This window comes from Hemibagrus wyckioides, linkage group LG28, assembly GCF_019097595.1.
Source record: "Hemibagrus wyckioides isolate EC202008001 linkage group LG28, SWU_Hwy_1.0, whole genome shotgun sequence".
NCBI lineage: Eukaryota > Metazoa > Chordata > Actinopteri > Siluriformes > Bagridae > Hemibagrus > Hemibagrus wyckioides.
The window spans coordinates 7,013,677-7,039,648 of NC_080737.1; the positions used below are offsets into that span (position 1 = coordinate 7,013,677).

The following is a 25,972-nucleotide window of genomic DNA, read 5'->3' on the forward strand; positions in this document are numbered from 1 at the left end:
TGAGACATGAAAAAACAGGATTTGATCGGATTAAGACAGGATCAAGCACAAGCAGTAGAAAATGCACAAATGAAACAACAACAGATTCAACAGTAACAATAGCAGCAACAACAATAACAACAATAGCAACAACAACAACAACAATAGCAGCAGCATCAACAAAAATAAGAAGAATAGCAGCAGCAACAACAATAACAGCAGCAGCTTCAGCAACAACAACAACAACAATAGCAGTAGCAGCAACAACAGCAGCAGCAGCAACAACAACAAAAACAGCAGCTTCAGCAACAGCAACAACAACAATAGCAGCAGCAGCAACAACAGCAGCAGCAACAACAACAACAAAAACAGCAGCTTCAGCAACAACAACAACAACAATAGCAGCAGCAGCAACAACAGCAGCAGCAACAACAACAACAAAAACAGCAGCTTCAGCAACAGCAAGAACAACAACAGCAGCAGCAACAACAACAATAGCAGCAGCAGCAACAAAAACAGCAGTTTCAGCAACAGCAAGAACAACAACAGCAGCAGCAGCAGCAACAACAACAAAAACAGCAGCTTCAGCAACAGCAAGAACAACAGCAGCAGCAGCAACAACAACAAAAACAGCAGCTTCAGCAACAGCAAGAACAACAGCAGCAGCAGCAACAACAAAAACAGCAGCTTCAGCAACAGCAAGAACAACAGCAGCAGCAGCAGCAACAACAAAAACAGCAGCTTCAGCAACAGCAAGAACAACAGCAGCAGCAGCAGCAACAACAAAAACAGCAGCTTCAGCAACAGCAAGAACAACAGCAGCAGCAGCAGCAACAACAAAAACAGCAGCTTCAGCAACAGCAAGAACAACAGCAGCAGCAGCAGCAACAACAAAAACAGCAGCTTCAGCAATAGCAAGAACAACAACAGCAGCAACAACAACAACAACAACAATAGCAGCAGCAGCAACAAAAACAGCAGCTTCAGCAACAGCAAGAACAACAGCAGCAGCAGCAACAACAACAAAAACAGCAGCTTCAGCAATAGCAAGAACAACAACAGCAGCAGCAACAACAACAGCAGCAGCAACAACAACAAAAACAGCAGCTTCAGCAATAGCAAGAACAACAACAGCAGCAGCAGCAACAACAACAACAACAACAACAACAACAATAGCAGCAGCAGCAACAACAACAGCAGCTTCAGCAACAGCAGTAGCAACAACAGCAGCAGCTTCAGCATCAACAACAATAACAGCAACAGCACCAACAATAGTAACAACAAGGAGCCAAGAGACACTATGTTTCTGTGTTTTATTATTATTATTATTATTATTAATTTTATTATTATTATTATTATTTCTATTCCTTAGACAAAAATAAAATGTCCAAAAAGTACACAAATCACTAAGGATTTTGCAGAAGTCTTTTCTGTTTTCCACTTTTACATGGACTAAAAACAATATCTACAAACCCCCATACCTACAAAACCATCCAGATCCAGCTTTTTAGTACACTCCAGACTCTACACTCAGAATCTACAGTGGCACATTTCCCAAACCATAAAAAGAAAACAACCATGCCCAGTCTGAGCCAGTTCCTTTGATGGATGAGGTCAGTGGAGGCTGACAAATTGTTTAGAGCAACAGGTGGTCTACAGTCACTAATTCTACACCTACTGAAGTACCTGTTTAGCCGGCCGGTCAGTGTAGGTGCTGGTTAGGCGTGTTTAAAATAAAGTGGCAGTCATTGGACACGTACAAGTTGTTCGCCCCCTTGTGGCCAAGGAAAGTCTTGCACCACAAGTGTAAACGTGTGATATCCTATTGCATTGTCTCTAAACAGTGGTGTGCCTTCATGCCGATGAGACCTCCTCCGCCTGCTCCTGCTCTCGGCTCGTGCTCCTGCAGCGCGGCTCGGTTACACTCGGCGCCTTGCACGAGCGAAATGCTTACCCGACTCGTTTAATTCGTTTTCTTTCTTTCTTTCTTTCTTTTTTTTTCTTAACGGGGACGACAATGTCCCAGAAGAGGGAAGTGAACTCTTGCCCGGACGGGTACAGGGTCCTTAGCACTAGTGAACTACGGGAGCTTCTTCAAGATGAGACAAAAATGGACAAGATCGTGCGCCTCAGTGAAAAGGTGAGATATTTCTGGTTTGGAATTACGCCGTGAAAGGGCTGCACTGGAGCGCGCGCTCACTCTGCCTCACTCTGTCCCTCTATTATTATTACTATTATGATTTTATTTTTATTGCACCATTCATGTTTTTTTGTTTTGTTTTGTTATCCGTCCAGATATTCTGACGGCCAGATTTTGCTGTACCGGCGTCCAAACCCGCATTCTCACCAGTGTCGGATTTACGACAGAGCCGTATCGTTTTCTCTGCGGCGTGGTTGGCATCGCTAATAAGCGCTCGTGCTCTTTAAGGCGCAGATTCTTTTCTCTCTCTCTCTCTCTCTCTCTCTCTCTCTCTCTCTCTCTCTCCCCCCCCCCCCAATGCAGTTAGAAAAGAATGTCATAATGCCTCGAGCTCAACAGATTGGTGCTTTAACGGGATATATATCTCTGATTAGCAGCGCACGCTTGATTGCGTAATGATTGGGCACGCGTAGTGACGAAATAATCGCAGTGTTTTCAAAGTTTGCACCCGAGTTGCATTTCGATGCAAAAGACTTTCCACGGATTAGCAGGTTGTAATCACGTCGCGAGAGCTCTGTACAACTTGGGTATGGTTTTGACAAATGGACTTTGACAGCACTTCTCATCATGTCCACCATCACTACGATTAATCGCTTAGTATTAGACTTTGGAAGTGGACATCAGGTCTTAGAGGACACTAACAGAGGGATACCTTGGCAATGATTTCTATTTCGCTTTAATATATTGCATTTCTGATGATCATAAAGCAGCCTGACAAATATTTAGAACCTTATCCAAGTAGAATCTGACATTGGGTTAATGTCTGCCATTCTCTCGGGCCACCAGTGCTGGCAGACTTTCAGCCACTTCTAAATCCACATCACAGAAGTGTTGGCCCATCACTGAGGAAATGTCAGCAGTACTGTTTGGTCAATTCTGTTTGCCCAAGCTTTGGTGGAACGTAACCAGGAGCAACAGAATTTCACCCACCTTTAAATCCATCTTTTGGATTGTTTTTTTTTTTCCGGTCCAATGTTGTAAACTGTCCAATGCCGTGAGTCGACAGTGACAAGAATAACTCCCTGAGACAACATAAGAAAGAAACCCATCCTCGTCATTGTGACACTGGATAGTTGGATTGTAAATCTTTACTGTTCTACAACTATAATATAACTCGAGCAGTACTTAATGTGTTGAACAGATGTTCAGTTTGGGAATATTGTAAATAAGTGTCCTGGGATGAGCACAAGACAGCCAAAAGAAGCTGTTCTTAAATACGAATCTACACTATCCAAGCGAATTATCTATTGAAGTCAAGGCGAGACCTGGGCTGGTTAGGCATTTGCCGTCATTCAGATTATGGCTACTTGGGTGGAACATTGTGGCAGGTGTCACCGTTGAAATAAGCCTTGCCTTCCCAGTTGCCATCACAAATGACCGTTATTTATATCCTAATCGTAGCCCTGCATGTATATTAATAACAGCATAAAAATAATCATTTCTAACGTACAGTAATGCTACGTTCTGGCTATTTACTCAGCGGCACTATTGATAGACTATAATTCAAAATGAAGGGCATGCATATTTTTGGGCGTCTCTCAACACTAAATCTTTTTTGTGCAGCCATTAGCCAGAGTGCATTTCCAACGCACTGAGAACATTTATCTCTTAGAAATGTTTCCTGTCCCTAAATGTGCTCCATCCCTGACTGCACTGTTGGAAGTTTATCACTGCTGACCAGCCGGGCTTGGGGGTGGGTGGGTGTTTATCAGCCGGGTGGGGGGAATCACTGGAGGGTCACGTGACCTTGCTTTGGCGCTGGAGCCTCATTGTGGGCGAGTGATGCACGATGCGAGAGCCGAGTCGCGACGCTTAAATTCATTAGCGCGCAAAGGTCTCCAAGGGCAACCGCTCGGAGACTGCTGTAACGGCTCAGTGAGAAGAACGAGGGTCCTCGCCTGAGTGGGTTTCACTTTACCGTGTACATTACCTGGCATTGTTGTCTTTGAAACACTATTCAAGTATGCAAAGCTCCCGAGATGAATGAGAGCCTGTTTTCTCGTTACTCTGAAAGTAAATAAAGGACACACTTTATAATCTTTACAGAGTCCTGAAGTATTTGGCAAATCTCTCGACCCCTCTCCCCAAACCCCCACCCCCAACACACACACACAGTGCGGCGTTCATGTGCTCCTCGTAAAACTCCCATTTACGACTTTGACTTGTAATTCAGACTTGGCGTGATTTCAAGTGCTTGCGGTGCATATTGCCAACCACGATGGATGCTGTTCTTGTTGTTCTTGTAAGAATACTGCGTTCCCTTTTCGCTTTCTTTGTTCATGTTGTCTATTTTAAACACAGCACAGGACATTCTGTGTTTCCAAGTGGTCTGTGTAGCATATTCTTATTTCTGACATTCAGACCCATAACCCGGGAACCAGATTTTAGTGAGGTCTTCACTGCAGAAATGTGTCCTGGCTAATATATCACAATCACAGTAAGTGACTTGTTGATTCCTGAGTGATGTTACGTGATGTAATGTCTTCAATAGTAATTTAATAATACGCTTTATCATGCTCGGAGTATATTATTAAGAAAGTTATGTGGGATGTGGTGGCACAGCGGTTTGGGCTACTGATCATAAGGCTTACAACGACTTAAAATGTACATCAAGTGTTTATTTATAGGCAACTAAGGAGCTTGACCTGATTGGCTAACATTACTTCAGACGGTAAGCTGATTTTAGCCAGCAATATATCTACGTTGTAGACCTCTGAAAATCAAAGTGAAAGCTTATCATAGCCAGTTAGGTCTATGTGTGAACTTAACGTGTGATCATGGCCATGCTGACCTGTTACAAATATTGTTTGTAGCTTAATATGAAATGTCAACACTATAACCCTTGAAAGTGCTCTAAAGCTCCAGATAAAAACAGACTGTAGATTAAATACATTTCCTTGACCAGATCTTCTCAGGTGTTGCTGTGTCTGCACTTATGGCAAGTGGTGTGATAAATTGGACTGCAGATGCATTTTGACTTGACAACTCCAGGAAGCGCAGCCATAGTGACACCGGTTTTATTGAAACAGACTCTGCTTGACGAAATCACCATCATCTCTCTCCGTCTCTCTCTCTCTCTCTTTTTTTTTTTCCGATTCAGTTACTGAGTCAGGTCTCGTTGCGGGTTGAAGTAGCCTGTAATTTTAACCGATGAGTGGAATCAGATGTGTGCGGATTCGATCCCCAGCTATTCATTTTACATTCAGATTTCTCATCTCAGAATGCTTGATACCACAGCGGTGTTGAATTCTCCAATCTGATCAGTTAAATAGATATTGATTCATTTTCTTAAACAGTAGTTCGGATTGTAAACGGAGCTGCGAGGCAGTTGTGGAAGGAGTCTCCAGCGTCAGCATAGGCACTCAGAGGTAATGCTGTAACATTTGCGACACTGTTTTTGGTATATTTCTGACAAGTCTTGAGGGTGGAGTTTCTCCTATGCAGTATCTCGCATGACGATCAGTGTTTTTTCTCAATGAATTCAGCAAAAAGAAAAAGTGAAACTGGTTCATGTGGTATAAAGGAATTAGGATGTGATGTTATTGGAAAATAATCTACTTTAGGGTGTAACAATCCTCACGTCAGGCTGCATCACATTTTCCTATAACAACACCTTCCCCATTTTGTGTTTTAAGTCTTACTTCAAAGTGATCTTGTGGGACAGATGAAGGTCTGTTTGACCTTAAAGCAGAGTTTTAGCTTGGGTGGCGTGAACGCTTGTTTACGGCTGTTTAAATCGAAACATGTTTTGTTTACTCTCTGGTGCATTGTGCCTTGGGAAGGTATAAAAAAAAAAAACTGCTTCAATACTCAAGTCACCAAGACCGAGACGATTTCCAAGTAGAGGTGACCTGGGCTGCTTCTAAACAAGTTCTAGTGCAGTTCAATTACAGTGCCAACATGATTCAGCCCTGAAGAAAGTACCTAATATGTCAAAGGGCTTTAGTAAACTTTCCTGCCCTGCCCCTTTCCCCAAGTGGCTCATCATTGTGGTTCAATTTGTGCATTGTGAAACAAAATGAAAACATTACAAACTCTGAAAGGGCAAAGTGACCAAGAGAAGTAAATGTCATCTTAGAAATGCAGAAGGAAGCAAAACTAGAAAACTTTGTCCTGAAGTCTGGTTTGTATAAACTGTAGTACTGTAGTATTACATTTATGGCATTAGGAAAACATCCTTAGATATTATATCATTTAAGCAGATATGGGGTTAAGGGCCTTGCTCAAGGGCCCAACAGTGGCAGACTGGTGGTTCTGGGGTTTGGGATTAGTTCACTACGTTCTGTTAAACTGTTTCCATTTGCTTCAAGAAAGCACAAGACAGCAGGCAAAGAGATATTATGGTCAATGCCCGAAAGCTGGAAATATAGGTGAATGAAAATATGAAGGCACAAACAGAATAGAAACAGAATAATAAAGTGAGGCAGAAAAACCTCAAGAGGGTTTGTGCTCTGAAAGACAGAAAGCTCAAACAGTTACAAGGAAAGTGACCAATACAGCTGTCAGTGCTGTCTTCTTTTAAACTTTTATACGCCAGCGTTCGCATTCTCTCCCAGTTCCCGTTGTGAACTCAATGTGAATGCAATGTGTGCCATTGTCGTTCTCGCTGTCTTTGTGACATTTTGATAGTAACACATAAAAAGCATTGCCAAGGAGCAGAACACACAGTTTTCCGTTTTATCTACAAACCTCATTGCCAGGCGACAATGGTAACCAGCTGCCTCTGGTGCTCAGGCTGATGATGAAAGTATTACACAAATGTGCGGTGGTTCGGAACAACAAAATATAGTCTGAGAGCGGCGCTGGGGCAGCAGGCGGAGGGATTCAGTCTCCGTGAAATCGTCCTTAAGGGAAAAATGCACCCCGGGCGACTTGTATATTCGTTTTTATAATTAACTTAAATGGCAGACGGCGTTTATTTTGTAATGAAATTCTTGAGTTGATTTCTTTCACTGGTTTCGTACATTGCCCACAATGCCGTTTTATTCGCTGATAGATGTGCCAGAGGCATTTAGCCCTTGCTTCATTAAATGTTAAAGAGACTGATGCGGCAGAGCTTTAGTCTTTTGATCTGGCCAGATCTCTCACCTTTGCTTGAATTGATTAGCTTCAGCTTTGATCTCAAAGTCAATGGTATCAAGCCTGTCTTCTCATAGTTGAGCCGAGTCTTTGCATTCTGGAACCTTCGATTCAGCATTTGCCCGAGAGGTCTTAATAATATGATGTGCGGGATAATGGTGCATGAGAAAATAGTTTCTTTATTGTTCTTAGGAGCTAGCAGTAAAACCTGACTGTAATCCTTCATGTTTGAGATGTAGCCCTCTTATACAATAGCATATACAGCACTAATCTTTCAATAAAAACACAAAACACATATTTCAGGGCGGAGTTTTCCCATAATCACCCGATGTCCTCATGTAACATTTCCCATAAAAAGGAACGCTGGGATAATAGCCTAGAATGCCGTGGAAGTGTTACCTGAAAGACAGGTTTACTGTTTGCTTTAAAATACATCTGACAACGTGCATTTAGAAAAATTTTAATCCAAGAAACTGGATTTTAATCCAAGGATTGGTTCAGGTATGTAAGCCATAACACGTTTCCATGTTTACTGGGTTCTGATTTGTCGAGTCAGTTTGTTCCTAAAGTCAAGCACATCAGAATAAACAATGCATTTAAAATGGCCCGTTAGGACCGTGTGACATTTAAAAACCCCAGACACAATAGAACTGGAAAAACACCACCATCCATCCAATGCAAAGGATGTCAACTTTATTATCTCACTGCCACCCAAGTGCATGACTTCAAAGTGTGTTTCCAGACTGTTTGGTCTATCTAGCTCGCTGTAATACCCAAATAGCATATGGCTTTAGAGTGTTTGAAGGACACAACCACATTTTTCTCACAGCTGGTAAAAGGCTACTCAAAGAATTTTTTAGTCAGAGTGAATCATTTCCAATAAACAGGATACGCAGTAAAAACTTTTGGACCAATCTGCCATGGTAAACAGATCTATATTCATTCATTTGGACTATATATCATCTTAACCACATGGCCCTGGGAGATGTCGTGTCCAGGAAAGTGAGTAAACAGAAATCAAGGCATGTGCTAGAGGAAATGGATAATCCATGTTGATTCCTGTTTAGGGTAAAACTGGGAGCTGTTCAGACTGCACTCTGTGCTGTGTTGGGATTGTCAGAATCACAGCAAGACAGAAAACGAGTGAAAGAATAAACTAAGACTAAGCCAGTGAGGTCTTCTGATGAGGGGCCAAATGCTTGGGATTCCATAAGCTCTGAAATTCTGCAGAAGTGGTTGACTCTGCAAAACCTGCCATCCAAGATCAGATTCAAACAGGCTGAGAAACGGTAAAAAAAAAAAAAAAAAGGATGAGGCTCAGATGGTTATGGATTCCGGGTGAGTTATAACACATGGTGCAGAGTCAGCAGGCCGACGCTCAGGAAGAGTGAGCGAGTGATGGAAGGTAAAAGGTGAACATAAGACTTGGTGAGTCGCTAAAACACCATTTGCAGTGGTATGTGTGTCTTTCTTGGCAATGTCATTGCAAAAAAACCACATCCTTTATGAAACAAAAGTTAACATGCAAAATACCCTTGTGGTTAGTATTCAGTCTGATAGGTGAGAGCTACCCATGCTTAAAACCTGCAAAAATGATTTGAAGCTATACCTTAAGCAAAATAAAGACAGCAAATGCCTTTGAACAGGTTCTGAAGTAGAATTAATTGGAGCATTCCTCTGTAAATAGGACCAATTACCATGCATGTCTAAAATGAATTCAAAGGCTTTGGACGGCTTCTTCAACTTTTTATCATTCTTTGCAAAACCTTGAATATTCATTAGTCCAGTATGGCACCTAATTAAAACCTGGATGTATCATCTGCTGTACTATACACAATTAAGATGCTCCTTCTTTCCAATTCAATGAATATTCATTAGGTTAGTGATGGAGACATAAGCGCTAGCCGTCGAGTGTCGGAGAGCTTTATTTTGGGCAGTACAGTCAAGATTAACAGGTTTGCTCCGATCAGAAGCAGTGGAAACTATGAAAGCTAGCCAGCCGCTTTCATTAGCTTAAGTATTTGGCATGAAGTTTGTTTTCGCAGTAATCATAATGGACGTGCTGTGATATCGGCCACATAGAAGCGTTCGAGGCAGATCAGATTTACAGCACACAATAGCTCGAGTCCAATGAAAGCCATTTCTTTCTCTTCTGGAAACAGATTCATTCCCCAATTCATTCGTCATTTTGTCGTCTCTATTGCCGAAAAGATCTCGAAATGTTTAGACAATCCATCCTGATACGTGAAATCTGTCTCGGCTCATACGGCTGCTTATGGATGGAGAATCCTAAAGGGATTCCATGGGAGCGGGCTTTGGCTTTTATTTAGACTGTGAAACCGTAGAATCGGAGAATAATATCTTTTCGTGATGGAAATGCAGGATGGTTTTTCTCACGATAATGTAGAACAGGCCAAAGTAAGAAATAAAACACGTGACTGTTATAGGATAATATCACACCAGGGTGATGTGACTCATTAAAAAACGACAGATCACCTATTACCTTTCAGCCAGAGGTAATGCCAAAGCTGTTGTTACAGACAATAAATCAACACCTGAGCATTCAGCGATGCTTTGGTATAAAGCGTTTTAAAACATTCTTTGTTTCAGTAGACGCCAGCCACAACATACCATGTAATCTCAGGGTTATTTTGTCTAAGGTGACTCAGTTGATCCATGTTTTTGCATTTGTTGGTGATAAGCAAGCACAGTGTGATGCTTATAGATTTGCTGCTGTAATCTGCTCGTCTTAGAAAAGCTTGTTCCAGACACACACACTTGCTTTCACACACACACACACACACACACACTTTCCACTCAGTGGGTTTTCTCCTAAAGGCACCATTAGTTATGCAGGAATTGAACGTTTAATTTTCAATCAGTTAACACCCAGGGACGAAGAAAAGAACCACGTCATTATTCTGTGTCTGTGTTTGATTCCAAGCCATGCATTTGCGTTAATTATAAAATGATTACCTAAGTGCTCTGAAGTTTCACTAAGTTGGTCTGAACAAAAAAATATAAAATCAGGTGTTGTTTGTGTGAGGTAAAATGTAGACCGCTAATGATAATTAGCCGCAGCGATGGTTTGCACTGTTGGTGCTATGAGGCAGGGAATTTACAAAGGCAGTACATGGCCCTGCTGTGATAAAAAAAAAGTTTGAAGTTTCATTAAAAAAGGAGCTTTACATAACGCCCGAAAGAGTTTATTTATTTATTTTTTTAGTCATGTTCTTTTAGGTCATTCTTAGCAGCTCAAATATGCCTCGTTTTCATGAGCACCCAGAAAATCTTCTTGGCTCTTCACTTTCCTCTTAGCGAAATGGATACCAAAATGGAAATGGATCTAGTCGGGATAGCAGAGTGGTATTTGCAGTTATACTGAGGAATTGCAATACAGGCAATATTCTCATATTCATTGAGGCAAATAGAACATTAATCCTCTTATATGTCCTGCTAAGTACGGTAAGACTCCGCAATATTGAAACACACGAAACTAGTAGTTAAGGCCACCTCCTGGATTCATCTTAATATTTCTGGCATAAACTAAGGGAAAGAAACACAAATTCCACAAAATTCCAGGACGACCCATACCTCATAGTCTGGCACGGGCAATTACACTTAGTGTAGAGAATGTGGGTTTTTTTTGGGATGACTGAACTTTTTGCGAATGCTTTCCATTAGGATGTTGGTTTGGAGGTTTGGATTTGTCTCTTCTGTTCCCCAAAGCGCTGGAGTTAGTGGTCTTGGACAATATCATGGAGGGCAGAGTTACCAGATGACGTCCTGAGCTGTTAAGCAACCCATCATGTACAGGAGTTTTATAATTAGATCTACAGAGAGTGAGTCGTGGCACTCTGAGGCAGTTGTTCATTAAATATTGTCTCCACCACAGCTTTGGGCTTTGGTTCTTCCTGTGTGAGTTAAATATTCCAAATGCTCTTTCATCTGGAAATCGTTCATTTGCACCCACAGCAATAAGTGGGATTATTGGCTTTTGAAAGTTTTTTTTTTTATTTTGAATGAGGTATCTAGGATGCTTTTGTAAGTTTCTTGATGTTCCTTGTACAAGCAAGTGGAAAGGCTATAAAGAATCATCAAGTGCCATGAATTTAACCTCCAGATAAAAATAAATCAAAGGCCTGAAAAGTGAATTAAGCGAAACCCCTCTCAAGTGAAGCCAGTGCCAGGTTTATAGCTCAAAGTTTACAGCTATATGGTTCCATGCCAAACCCTTTAAAGCATTTGCTCTGGTCCTATGAAACACGAGCAGCGCTGTAGCCTTGACCTGGAATTCAAGCCCAGTACCCAGCAAGGTGGATAGCCACACTGGTATGAAAAGGCCTCTGGCTTATACAGTCTCATGGGTGGTCTGCAGTCACATGAACACTTGTCTACTTATTTTCAAGCTTTCTTCACCATGAATAGTGTGAACCATCTCCCCATGACCCGTCTGTGACCGCATTGACAGATTTGAATCGTCTTGTACTGCTTATGCACATAAATAACTCCCAAGAGCTCTATGTGCTAACATTTCCTCTCTACTGTAGTCAGATCTTGAACACGGTCTCATGAGAGGAACTGTAGCAAAGCAGTGTTGATGGTTTATTGGGGTCCTGATAGACAATAAAAAATCATGGACATGGCAAAGTTGGAAAAAATGTGTTCAGGTGTGTCAAAATGGTGAGAATGAAATTGTTGACTGGTGGAATTTTTTTGTGGGTCCAAGTTGAACTTGCTCTAACTGTCCAAACCTAACAAATGGATGGAATAGTTCCTGGTCTTCTAGGTTTAACCGGGAATTTGTGCTCAGTTTCAGGAGCTGCATGTGGAGAGGGACACCTTGCTTGTGACTAATCGAAGTCTCGCAGAAGAAAGCCTTGCACATCGACCCCACCTCCAGAACGGTAAACTTCAGTTGGCTGCTAAGTACGAGGAACTCGCAAAGCTGACCGCTTCCTACAGGGATAAGCAAAGCCGACTGGGTGAGTAACCGTGTTTAGTATGTAAGTTATGATGCCGAGGCAAATATTTACGTAAAGCTCATTACTGTTAATGCGCTTTCCATCTATACATACACATGTTCCAGAGGGAAAAAAACAAATTGGGCAATCACTGTACACAGTGCTGTCTTCGCCAAGATGGAAAATCCTTTATATAAGAAGTGATGAGCATACTATTTTAAATTAAAGTTGTCCTTAGAGCACTGTTATTTATATCATTTGGCAAAACATGTTGAGAATAGCATTTGGACACTCTCAGCACCTGCTTTTGCTAGTGATATTTAATCATCGCTAGGTGAACTTGTTCCATAAAAACATGACCCGCGATCTGGTGCCATCTCATTTTGCGGTGAACAAACTATTGTTGGCATCCTGAATTGATCATCCACACATCCTTTAGCAGGAGTACAGCCCACCCTGTAGACCCTGCCGTCCGGGGCGGAATGGTGTAATTCAGTCCCAAAGGTGAGCCGAGGTCACCGGATCTCCACCTGGCTTTTCCCACCATCTTTCAACAGGGGCCAGGAATAACTGCTGTTAACCAGAGCAGGCCTACAGAGCAGTGCTCAAGTTTCATTGCCCTCACCAAACCACACAATATTAAAGGAGCAGTTTGCATTTGTTGTTCTTTTCTCAATCATTCTAACCAGAACAAGAGAAATATTATGATATTCCTTCTCACTGTTCCTCTCTTGGCTGAAACCTTAGTTTGTCTACTTCTCACGGCCCATTATTGTTCTCGGGACTGTAAGGACCTCTTGGCTATTATCAGCTAATAAAACTTTAAGCTTGTGGAGATTTTATGAAAAGTAGAGAACATCTGATGGTAAACTGTGAACGAGGGGGCCTCGATTGCAAAGTACAAGAGCCAACTCAAACGAAACAGAACCCACAAGAACAGTGAGCGAGTTTAAACCGCAATGGTCTGGACACTGGGCCTGAACAGGAAGACTGCCCCTGCTTGCTTGCACTGGTGTTTGCTGGAAAACAAAAGGCTGTAATTAGAACGGCCCTGCAGGGACCTCAGAGGAAGATCTCCCGCTCCCTCTCTTTCTGTCTGTCTCTCCCTTCCTATCTTATGTCTGCTTGGTCTGTTTACACTCCCAGCCTATGAATGATTCAAGGCTGTTGGACGCACTCATATTCCTCCTGGCTGCATTAATTTTCATTAAGGATCGAGAAGCCCTGGAGAGCTACCTCGGCAACAGCCCACCACAATCCTTAAACACCTCTCACCCTCCTTCCTTAAACACCCTCTCCATCTCCATTTGAGGAGGGAGTCTACATTCCAGCTCTCAGCCCAACAAAGCCAATATGAATTATTTGTTGACATTTTCCCAGGCCCCTCCCCGCTATTCTACAGACGCAAATGGCTGATCCATTTGAAAGGGCCTTTGTTTGGTCCACTACCTCCAGTGCCGTTCAAAGAACAAGGCCCAAGATTTGCAAGATTCTCAAAGGTCTCGGCTATGCAGGACGTGTTCCTTAGCATACAGAAATAGTGAGTTACTGTGCACGAGTCCATATCGCCATCGCCATCTTCGTAGCTCAAGAAGTTCTGTTCTATCAACACAGTCTTCCTCTGTTCCTCTCCCCCCCTCAGAGCAGCTGGCCAGTGATGGAAGAAGGGTGGAATGTTCACCTTCCTGTCACCATGTTGCATACATGAAGCCGCTTCTCCAGCTGCAGCCTGGGGCAGGATGGGTGGGAGTGAGATCCTTCCTCCAACTCTGAACATCTGATTCACATTCTGCCACGGCTACAGGAAAAGCGTGACAGAACGAGAGATACAGGGTGAAGATGACTAGATTCCCTCTGCATGACTAAGGGAAAAGCCTTGTTTTATGTCTCAGAGCTTTGCATAATCAGGCTCAGACATCAGAGGTGTCAAGAAGCTGTGAAGACTAGTTCAGTTTCAGGCTTAGACTCTTACCTGTCTGTTTGATGGTTTTTTTTTAACGGTATTGTACAGTCACTCAGCTGCTGACGCCTTCACTGGCATAAAGATTCCGGAAAAAAATCTTTAACAACATTGTTCTGCTGCTACACCACATGTTTCCAATAGCACATTCTTGGCCTACATTTTTCTCTGGAGAATGACAGCTTTGGTATGCTTTAGACTATTTGTTCTGCTTGTAAAGCGGAGGTAGTTGTCATAGTTTTGTAATATGACATAGCAGCTTGGCCTGCTGCCTCGGGACACGGGGAAACCTGTTTTTGACCATGTTAGCAAGACGGTGTTTAGAAAGACTTACCCTTCCAGAGCATGTTAAATAAAGAAGTGGGGTGGAAACAGGTGGAAGGATTTGGTGGAGATGTAAATCATCATCCACCATGAAAAAGGATCAATTTTATTTGAAAGCTCCAGTAAATCAAATGTATCAGTCTATAACCTAGATGAAGGAACTTTTTTAGTATCTGTGGTATTATAGTAATTCTTTTGAAAAAGCATGGATGGTCTTGATAGACATGAAAATGTGGCAGCCACACGTTATCCCATTGAACTTACTACAAACCATTCTACTTCTTTCACTATTCCAATAAGGCTTCTTGTATCCCATTCCCAATCAGGGTTGCCAGGTTTCAGCAAAAAATTTCCAGCCCAACTAAATCTCAAAAACTGCTTAGACATTATCCTTTCCATAATCCCTCTTTCAATCTTTGCACGGTCGCACAACAAAAAATGGTGTATACAGTGTCTGCACTTATATTTTCCTTTTCTTTATGGAACTTGATTAGAGTTTTGCTATAAAACAAGATCTTGTTGGCCCAATTTACTATAAATACTGATCCCAGTTTGACTCTATGCTTTAGCAGATGCTCTGAAACACAAGTTAAATACATTAGAATGTTTTTTTAAAGCCTTAATATACACTAGCGTATGTCATTTGATAGCTAGCAATCTGTCCCGAGATCCATTACAGCAAGAAGAATAGAAAGCTGAAGGGAGCTTATAACAGTGCCCAAGGTAGAAATCTAAATCTGACAGATTATATTGTTCATCTGGGTTCAAAAGAACATTAGCATAGCTATTATATTACCAGTAACGTCAGTCTACTATCTAGCTGGCTCTGTGAAAATGTTATGCACGTAATGCAAAGCTAAATTCGTACCATAATTTCATGTCCTGAAGTGTTTTGATCTTTTTATACCATAGCAGTTTTTCCAACATTATCATTATCATTAATGGTGTTAATATTTACACACAGTAAAGATAGAATATAAGACTGAATCAGCCAGGAGGGATTTTTAGATTCTGTAAGTGCTTTATACTATTTGTAGCAGTGTTTATGGCAAAATGTTCATATGGGTCAGAGCCTACTAGAAACGAGAGAGATAGTGAGAGAGAGAGAGTGCTATAGTTCTCACTGGTTTGAGAGTTTATATTTAACAGGATTTGAATCCCCTGCCTTTTGCCTCTCAGTATTTTAAATAAGACGGGGTGGATATCAAAGTTGGATTAGGGCTATTGAGCTACCCCACGCCTTGGCTTAGTCTCTCAGTAGGAGAACGAGGCCTCTTGCAGACGTTTTGAAATTCATCCCTTGAAAGTCTACCCAAGTGCACAAGTCCCTGGAATAATATACTTTCCATTATTTCATCATTGCTAGAGTTACGTTAGGGTTCACACGAGTTCAGGCACTGTGACGTAAAAAGAGAAACAGTGAGACAATATAAAATAAAACACAAGGAAGGAACATAGTGAAAATTTAAGATTAATATGCAGTTAAAGTTAAAATACTCTTACATTTGAAACACAGTTGGAGTGTACTTATTTAGCAACATTAGCTTAGCTACTCAAGCTATTTAGCAGTAGCTATTTGAGTAGCTTAGTTGCTATTAATACTTAGTGCTATCAAGCTACTAAGATTAAACCTGTTATACTGTGTAAACCCTGTAACCATGGTCACTATCAAGCTAAATCAAAAACAAAGCTGCTGTTTTGTGTAAACTAGTTCCAAATGAATTAGCAATCATTAAGCTAACTACTCTGTAACTAAAACGATCAGTCAGTTTCATAGTTATACGATGTAAAATGCTAACCAAGTTTAAATGTTTTCTGGGTTAATGATTCTGAGTTTACAAAAGGGTCTCTTTACATGTGCACAATAAGCATGTCTCCCGAAGTATCTTTTAAGACTTTTTTTTCTCTTTCTGACTCCATCTTTGAACTTGCATGTATTTACGTGTTTGGATTCAAGGAAACGGTTCCGAAATTGACCCCGAACAGCCGCTGCCTAAGAGCCCTCGTTTGCTCCTCAATCTGCTCCTGTAATGCTTTCATGAGGCAGAGCTGGAGAAATTGGCCGGGCTACAGATGTCGGCTCAATGCCTTCATCAGGAAGCGAGTAAAAGCAAGAGCATGAGCAAGGAGTTTGTGCCAATCAAGCTCATTTTAACGTCCAAACTGGTGCCTGAAATCATTTTTCCCCCCTCTTTTGTGAGCAAAACAGTCGGCGGTATTTATCTTCAAAAACCACAAGAGGACACCCACAGCTCTGGTGTTTTGACAGGAAGTGTGTATATTTATGTAGGGTTGAGTGTGTGTCTATGCAGATGTGTGTGCAAAAGAGAGAGAGAGAGAAAAAGAGAGAGAGAGACCCATTTTCCTGTTTATAAAAGCTTAACAAAAATCAAACGATTGCTTTGCAGAATGCCTGTACCGAGACTGTCCATTACCGATGGCAAAGATACCGGTCTGATTTCAGATTTTCATTCTAGCCAAGCAGGAGCCACAGCTGATTTCACTTGTTTAAATCTCAGCCATCAGGTGTGGCTGCGTTTAGTTGAAATGAAAGCATGCTGATGGATAAAATCAGACTCTACGGCTGTAAACTATTCAGATTGATCCTTTTTTTTTAAAGCCATGCGCCTAATTTAAATATTACTGGAACTACCACTACTTGAAAACACAAGACCGAACTGTCGGGAGCATATAACTGTAAATACTGTAAATGCTGCGGTTAGTGTGGAGAAAATTTTATACTTACAATCATAGAGAAAAGTTGAGAGAAGAAAACTAATAGAGAAGAATAAGAAGGGGAAAAATCCTTCATGGTGGTTTTCACCAGTGTTTTTTTTTTCTTCTTCTCAGTCTCCTATTTGAAGGTTTTGTTTGCACTCTATAAGAACCATTTATTTGCTACAAATAGAGCTTGGAACCTATAATTTAGTTCTCCAGAAGCCTCTTATGCCTCCAGACCCTCCAATAATCTCATTAGTCCCAATTGTTCCATAGCATTGCAGCAATCTTGTTATAGCTATAGGTTCTTACTCATATCCTGACTGGTAAAAAAAAAATGTCAATCATTTACAATTTTTTTAATTAATGTATTGGGACTATGGATTGTCAAGTCTTAGTTGCTTTGCTTTTGTCTTTCTTAGGTTTTTTTTTTTTTTTGAGGATGTCAAGGGGTCAGCGTTGACACAACTGTGACAGACTCACACTATGGTTCTTGGTCCCCTGGTTCCCACAAGCCTCTAAGGTTTATTGGCTCTAAAGTAGCAACCCCCCAGTACACCCCGTCCGTCCATGTGAAGTGCCGGTGCCCAGAGGGGCCCACTGTGAAGTGCGTCCTAGAATGTAGGTCACCTACAGCTGCTCCCCAAGTGAATGTTTCGCATTGCCTGTCACCTTCCATTAAAACTCTAACATCTGGCTAGCGGGGTCACGCAAGTGCCAAGCCATTCATACTCCCTTTATGACCACAGGCTTCACCACGCTAGGGATATGTGAAGCACTTTAGGTGGAAAGCACTTTAAAGTGATCCATGAAGTAATATCTAAAGCCTTTTTAAGGCTGTGCGATTACTACAGTCTTTAAAGATTATGACTTGTCACACTGTTAGAGATGATACCAATAAAATTCGCGGCGGATTATACGATGAAGGTCCTCTTGACGTTCGACTAAAGAAAGTTCTGCTCACGTCGAGCTGCTTGAGCAGGGGTTTGTAATCATTTGTGAAGATCATTTTCTGTTCATTAGCATGTTTATATATATTTCCATTGCATCTGAACATTGGATTGAGTTTCACAAAATGCGGATGCGGTAGCTTAGTGATTAAGGTGTTTGGATCGCTGATTGGAAGGTTGGGAGTTCAAATCCCAGGTCCACCAAGTGTCCAACTCTGGGCCATTGAGCAAGACCCTTAACCCTCAATTTATCAAGTCACTCTGGATAAGATTGTCTGCCAAATGCCATAAATGTAAACATCATCCTCCTACTTTTTTCCCAGAACTTTGTTGTAGGCCATCTTTGGTCTCACAGGCAATAAAAAAAGCCATGATGGCGAGCATGTTGTTATTATAACAATGGTTCCAAGACCTCAACAACTGTCACATTTCCATCAGTTCCCAGACCTCCATGTTACAGCCAATAACTCTTGGATCAATTCGCAGCATCCAAATGAACTACAAACTCTACCGAATGAACTAGAAACTCCACCACATGACCGGACACATGATTAATACCCCAGATTGCAGTCACCCAATTACGAATCTCGACGCCCCTGTTTCCAATGACACATTTCCTTTAAACAAAACCACTGTCATTCGTTCAAGTGATGATTGTTCTGGTTTTGACTGTTTTGTACTTGTTTTAATCCTGATCAGATTTTTTATTTTTAATCTCGATATTGGATTGTTTGCTGATAACGTTTTCATTTATCAAACTCTGGTTCTGTTCAACACCTACCTCATTCCTGACAGCTACAATGTGCTGTTTCTTGTCTGTGGCAGCAAAATCAGGGTGAATAATCATCCTGTGTAAAGCTTAAGGCTTAAGAAGAAAAGAGGAAAAGAGGCAGGGGAAAAGATGAAGATGTTATCAGTAGAGACAACTCTGGCAAAGCAAATTAGTTTTGGTGAATTCTACCGCAATGTGAATCAGACCTTCATATGTCGCAAGATGTTTAAATAAATATCACGAACTGTGCTTCAACACAATTTCCGTCTTTAAGGAGTTTTCTCAAGCTGAGGATGAGGCGTCAGCTTGTTTGGAAGGAAGTATTTTCTCAGGGTTACATTGTTGACAGTATGTCTTGGATGATTGTGAGGAAAATGGCTGTATCCCGCAGGCTATGAATTATTATTATTATTATTATTATTATTATCATCATCATCATCATCATATAATATACACCGATCAGGTGTACTACAGGTGAAGTGAATAGCACTGATGATCTCCTCATCATGGCACCTGTTAGTGGGTGGGATATATTACACAGCAGTGAACATTTTGTCCTCAGAGTTGATGTGTTAGAAGCAGGAAAAATGGACAAGCGTAAGGATTTGAGTGAGTTTGATGAAGGGCCAAATTGTGATGGCTAGACGACTGGATCAGAGCATCTCCAAAACTGCAGCTCTTGTGGGGTGTTCCCGGTCTGCAGTGGTCAGTATCTATCAAAAGTGGTCCAAGGAAGGAACAATGGTGACCCGCCGACAGGGTCATGGGCGGCCAAGGCTCATTGATGCACGTGGGGAGCGAAGGCTGGCCCGTGTGATCCGATCCAACAGACGAGCAACTGTTGCTCAAATTGCTGAAAAAGGTAATGCTGGTTCTGATAGAAAGGTGTCAGAAAATATAGTGCATGCTGGATCAGGGCTGTTTTGGCAGCGAAAGGAGGGCCAACACAATATTAGGCAGGTGGTCATAATGTTATGCCTGGTCAGTGTACATACAGTGCAGTACCATCAAATACAACCATGATATTGTGGCAAAGCCTAAAGTGAAACTTTAAATATAAAGATTTTTCAAATACTAGTTTCATGTCCTTTTGCTTTCTACTGCTAACAATACAAACAGTCGAGGAATGAGGTCAAAACAACCCACTTAAATAACATTTCTGAGATTCCTCTAAAGCTACATCATTTTGTTGATTGCTGTAAGTATACAGCTATGGCGCAAAGCAGCAGACAAAAAAAAAAGTTTCCCAACAAAAGAGCAACATCTGCTTGTAAAAATCACAGGCGCTTATCCACACAAGAGGAAAACGACCGGCCCACCCTTGAGTTGTCGGATATTTTGAGCTGGAAAAAAATTTCCCAGACACATTCTGCTGATATGAGCTGAAATAAAACCACAGTAGCACCTGAAAGGGTGAAATTACCCGTAAAATTGCTGCTGACCAAACTCCATTTCTAACAAGTTGGCTTGAATTAAGGAACATAATGGAGGCCAGTTGGTGTCATGGTGCTGACCTGCACTTGCCCTCCTTAGCTACTAGCGCATACTGTCTTTGCTCATCCACTCAAAGGACTTGGACATGTTAAACTGGTTGGTCGCTATAGTAACCCCATTAGAACTCTCGCTGTGGGACCCCCTCCCCTCCCCCACCCTTGTTCCCGCTCCCCCACCCGCCTTGTAGTTATTAGCAAAGATGAGCTAACAGAAAGTGATTGCTTCCTCTGTCCCCTACAAAGACACTCTCGCAGAGCAAACACCACAAGCAGTTGCTATACATATGTATACACAGTCGTGTGTTTGTGCAAAGCTAACAGGTTTTAAAGATGTTTTCTCTTGTCCCGGGTGTTTGTAAATCTTTCATAGCAACAAACACAATACAGACATGATATGGTCATTACTCTGTATGTGAAATTAAACTCGCACATGCTTAAATGTTTTGTTCTCTTTCAGAGACCCACATGCAGAAGCGGAGTCCACAGACGGCTCAGAACCTCCTACAAGAGGAGGTAGCGCATGCCGAGGAACAATCTGAGGTAAACTCGACTTCTCGTCTTGTCTTTCTTTAGTCTTCCTCTGTGATTTCTGTAAAGCTAGTCAGTGAAAACAAACCCTCCCACCTCCAACCCCATTCCTCTCACCCCAATGCTTCTACTGTTCTCACAACTTTTCTTGCAGTTATACTTATGCAATGTTAAATGGAGAAGGGGAAAAAATTGGTTTCCAAATTGTTTACTGCTTTCAGAGTGACCCAGAAAAGCATGCTGAGATCTTCAGAAACATTACCAACCTGATGTACGGAGCTGTGTCCGCTTCCAGGCGTAATTAGGCTGCATTCTGTGCTAAAAGCTTTACATGAAAGCGAATGTAACGATCCGGTTTTGGTGCAATTAAATATTCAGATAAACTCTGTATGCATGTGTGTGCTTTAATGCTGCTTGTCCATTCGTCTGCTTTTATGGACGTATTCGAAGCACGTACCACTATTAGCGTTAACATTTACGTCAGATTTCTTCAAATCTTACAGAGCAATTTGACATGTTAAACAGGACCACAGTAAAAATGGAATGCAGTTCAATTACACCCTTTTATACCTTATAATTTCTTTATATACTTTATATATATATATATATAATATATATAATATTATAAATATATATATATTCTTTATATACCTTTATATTCCTTTTATACAAAGTCATTTATTCGTTTTATTTATATCTTCATCCCTTCCGCGCTGTTTATTTGTTCATTACGAACACGTTTATCTCCGAGTTTCCTGTTCAGTTCCAAGATGTTGGTTAACAACTTCCAGTTTGCAGCAATTTGTTTGCCTCACGTAGGACCCATTTCACGTTTTGTGGTGTGTGACGTCGTGTTTAATGCTGCACTTCACCGTTTACTCAACATCTGGCCCTAAATATCTCACAAATGCTAGGATGTGGCACAATTTTAGAGCACTATTAATACCTGGATGCTTTAATAAAACCACTGGACCGTTATGAAGCCTACTTTATGTAGTTCAATTATTCATGGAAAACAAGCGCTTCTACATCAGAGATAATATAAATGTAATGTGACTAAAAGCAAGGTGAAAGCTAAAGTGATTTTCTTTTTTTAAATCAGCAATGGATGAAGCCTGATCAGTGTTTATTGGTAATGTATTTCAGGACTGAAAAGACTTCAAAACAAGCCTTTAAAGTATCATACACAGATCAGGCATAACATTATGACCTGCCTAATATTGTGTTGGTCCCCCTTTTGCTGTCAAAACAGCCCTGACCCATCATGCACTGATCAGATCACACGGTCCAGCCTTCGCTCCCCAAAGTGCATCAATGAGCCTTGTCCGTCCATGACTCTGTCACCGGTTCGCCACTGTTCCTTCCTTGGTCCACTGATAGATACTGACCACTGCAGACCGGGAACACCCCACAAGAGCTGCAGTTTTGGAGATGTTCTGCTCCAGTGGTCTAGCCATTACAAACTCGCTCAAATCCTTACACTTGCCCATTTTTCCTGCTTCTAACACATCAACTTTGAGGACAAAATGTTCACTTGCTGCCTAATATATCCCACCCACTAACAGGTGCCATGATGAGGAGATCATCAGTGTTATTCACTTCACCTCTCACTGCTTACAATGTTATGCCTGATCGGTGTATATAATATGCGGAGAAAGCTAGCACTAGAGACTTGGTAATGAGGGTGGTGTGAAAAATAAAAGATTTAAAGACTAGTAATGAAAGTTTCATGTAGATTTAAAAAAATGCTGATTAAGTAGGTTAACAAATCGATTAACACATTTATTACTTTCAATATTTTTTGTAGTCACATGAATACAGACTGGTTCCATTCAGTTTTTTCGGGAAATAGACCTTGCCACAAAGCAGTTTTAAAGAAATCCGGGTTATAGTTTTAGATCTCTAATGAGCCAGCCAGGTTCGTCAGTTTTGTGGCAAATGGAATGTGTAGCAATATGATCAGACATGCTATTTTTATCCATTTCTAGCAGCCTTCACTGTGGTTTTCTTTCAGTGTTACAAGCACACACACACACAAACACACACACACACACACACACACATGCAATAATGAACGCTTCATTTTTTTTTTATGTTTGCTCGTCTCTCCAAAGATCCACACTATATTCAATATTTAATCCTCTTGCATTAGAAATCCTCCAGATTAAAGCAATTCAGTTCTAACATCAAATATCCAATGACCATAAATAGCCAAACTAATGCTATTACATTAACCATAATCGAGTCATGGATAGGTTAAAACGCACACATTTGCTGAGCAGCATGAAAATGACCCTTCCACTGATGTTGCACCAAACCGAATTAAAAGAACCTCATCGAGTTAACACGTCATTGTAGCTGAGTTCAGTTCAATGTGATCTATGAAAGCAATACAAGTTTCAATATATACAGATGGCACTCTTACAGTCAGATCTCGCCAGCTCCTCAGAAGGTGAGCAACCGATCGATGAAAAGGCCATAAATAAACATCCTGCTTTTCAGCTCACTGTCAAGGCCTGACTGACAGCCCAGAGACTTCGACTCATTAAGCTGCTCTGCTCTGATCGATGGCTGGGCTAAATGGATAGTGACCTTGTGCCTGGTGTTGCTGTCAGCCAGGTACGAGCAGGCAAACGTTTTGTCGGACGAGGACGTCTCCGTGGCCTATCCATTTACCTGCTGGATTAGAGCCATCGATTTCCTGCTGGAGCAGACAGACTGAGATGCTCTTGTTATATGGTGGATACACGGAGCTGTGTATAGAATCAAGTGACGCAAAAGCATAAAACATGAAGTTATATTGACTATAATTTTTAGAAACTAATTAACGAGTTCATCCTAAAGATTCTGTGCTCATCAGGGCCACATTTAGTGATACTAAAAACTCAGACCTCAGGAACTTAAGTGCTAGGGTTGCACAAGTGGGTGGAGTTTAAGTGAGGGGGCATGTCTATGCACAATTCTGAGCTTCCCGAGGCAGTATTTCTTGTGTGATGACGACTAAGTCGAACGACTGCCGCAAAATAATTTACTTAAGTGATCTAAATTGCTAATTTGATCTCAATTTAGTATCTTGAGGCTTCAGAGGATTTCCCAGGACACAATATTTAAAAAAGCACAATAATATACAGTACTAGATCAAGTGCTGCTGCGTAACAAGGGATTTATGTGATGATTACAAGACTCTGATTAAATATTTATTTCACTGCTTGCCTTTTATCTGCTTCTCATGTCATCATCATGGTAATATTCATTTGTCTTAAGTCGTCTGTTGCTTTCCAGTTGTTTTTTTTCCTCTAATACATTTGTTAGCACATGTAAATTTAGTCCTTATTTTTTTGTCCACCATTTTTTTAAAGGCAAGTGCTTATATTTAAATGTTAATGCTGTTGGTTTCAGATGCTTCTACTCAAGCAACATCTGGCAAAATTTGCATAAATCTGAATGGAAAAAAACAACAACAAAAAACCAGACTCTAAAATAGGGTTAGCTGTAATTATCTATGTAACTTTTGGATTGTGAATATGGCCCTGAAATGGCTGGTCACACAAACTCCAAATGGATGAAACTCTTTATCTGAGCAGATGGCAAAAGCCACTGATTTATGGCTCGCTACGAGCAGTGCCTCGACCCGGACTGTATTGTGTTTGCCAGGGTGGAAATCGGGGTGAGGCAGCTAGAAGACACAGCTATCATCAATAATTTAATTACCCCATACTGGGCTGGATAAGGGCTCTACCACCTGCTCTCTAGAACAGAATCTCCCGTAGACACATTAATATCATGTTAAATTAATCACATGCTGTGATCACTCAAGAGACGTGTTACTGTATCAAGTCCAGCTCAGGAACTCTTAAGGTGTGACCAACAGGAAATAGGAACATGAGTAACAAAAGTGTTTCCTGTCAATATTTCAGTTAACAGTGAATTCCCCCCTTTTTTAAATGTATTTATTAAATTATTGAGCTCAAAATAACCGAGAAAAATTAAACCTGGCTTGGAACAAGATGAGTCAATGAATGCTGTATGTTTGTGTTTGACTTCCTGCTCTCTGATAGCTGTTGTTTGACCTCCATAGGAGCTTCTGAAAAGATTCATGGAGGGCCAAGTTCCACTGGAGGACTTCCTGGACTCCTTCCAGAGCTTCAGGAAGACGTATCACATCCGCCGTGCACAGGTTGAGAAGATCCAGGAACTGAAAAGGCCTGAAAGGAAGCAGACCAAGCGCTCGGAGGAGGTGGAGGAGGAAGAGCAGAAGAAAAAGGATCAGGGGTCAAATGATCTCCGGCCAAATGGTATTACCTCCCACGGGCCGGCACGTGTCTTCCAGGTGCGTTATGGCCTTACGCCAGCCATCCTGGTGCCCCTGTCAACATCCTCAGCTCCAGCCACTAGCTTGTCTCCTCTGGACTCGTGCCCAGGACAGCGGCAGGCTTCAGGGCATGGTGCCCCTCATTCGTGCCCTGGGCAACCCGTGGGCCTCAGAGTGATAGGACAGTTACCAGGCTGGCCGATCAGACCGGTGCGGTTACAGCAGCTCTATAGGCCCAGTCCACATCAGCATGAACCTCCATATCGATAACGTCCAAACACTGTGCATCAGTAATGTCTGACTCAATCTGCTCTGAGACCTTTGGGTTAATGTAAAAAAAAAAAAAAGTTCATCGGTCAACGCAAAGGTCGCTTTCATCCGCCTGAAAGGGAGATGATTGGAAAGCCATAAAATGTCTTGTCTATGTTGTGAACAAGCCAGTGGATTACACAACTCCAGGGCGTCTCTGTCATTGTTGCCTGTTTGTGTTGTTTTTGTTTTCTTCCTGTCCCTTTTGTCGGGATACGGCTGCTGCTTTTGTGAGGGAATGAGAGTCGTTAAGACACTGATTTCTGACTGGAAGGACTTGTTTGATGCCAATGATGTTCTGAGAAATGCCAGGCTAATGATATTGCCTTGTTATGGTGATGATGATGATCAATAAAGTCCTATTATAATGTTTATTATAAACCA

At 41.5% G+C, this 25,972-nt stretch overlaps 1 protein-coding gene across 1 annotated transcript; it reads left to right on the forward strand.

The window, feature by feature from the left end:
* Positions 1-1,798: 1,798 nt before the first annotated feature.
* vps37d (VPS37D subunit of ESCRT-I) lies at positions 1,799-25,972 on the forward strand. The gene is made up of 4 exons (XM_058382806.1): positions 1,799-2,119; positions 12,072-12,243; positions 20,897-20,979; positions 25,046-25,972. Exons 1-4 carry the CDS (start codon positions 1,997-1,999, stop codon positions 25,547-25,549), a joined length of 882 nt encoding a protein of 293 aa, XP_058238789.1. The 5' UTR covers positions 1,799-1,996; the 3' UTR covers positions 25,550-25,972.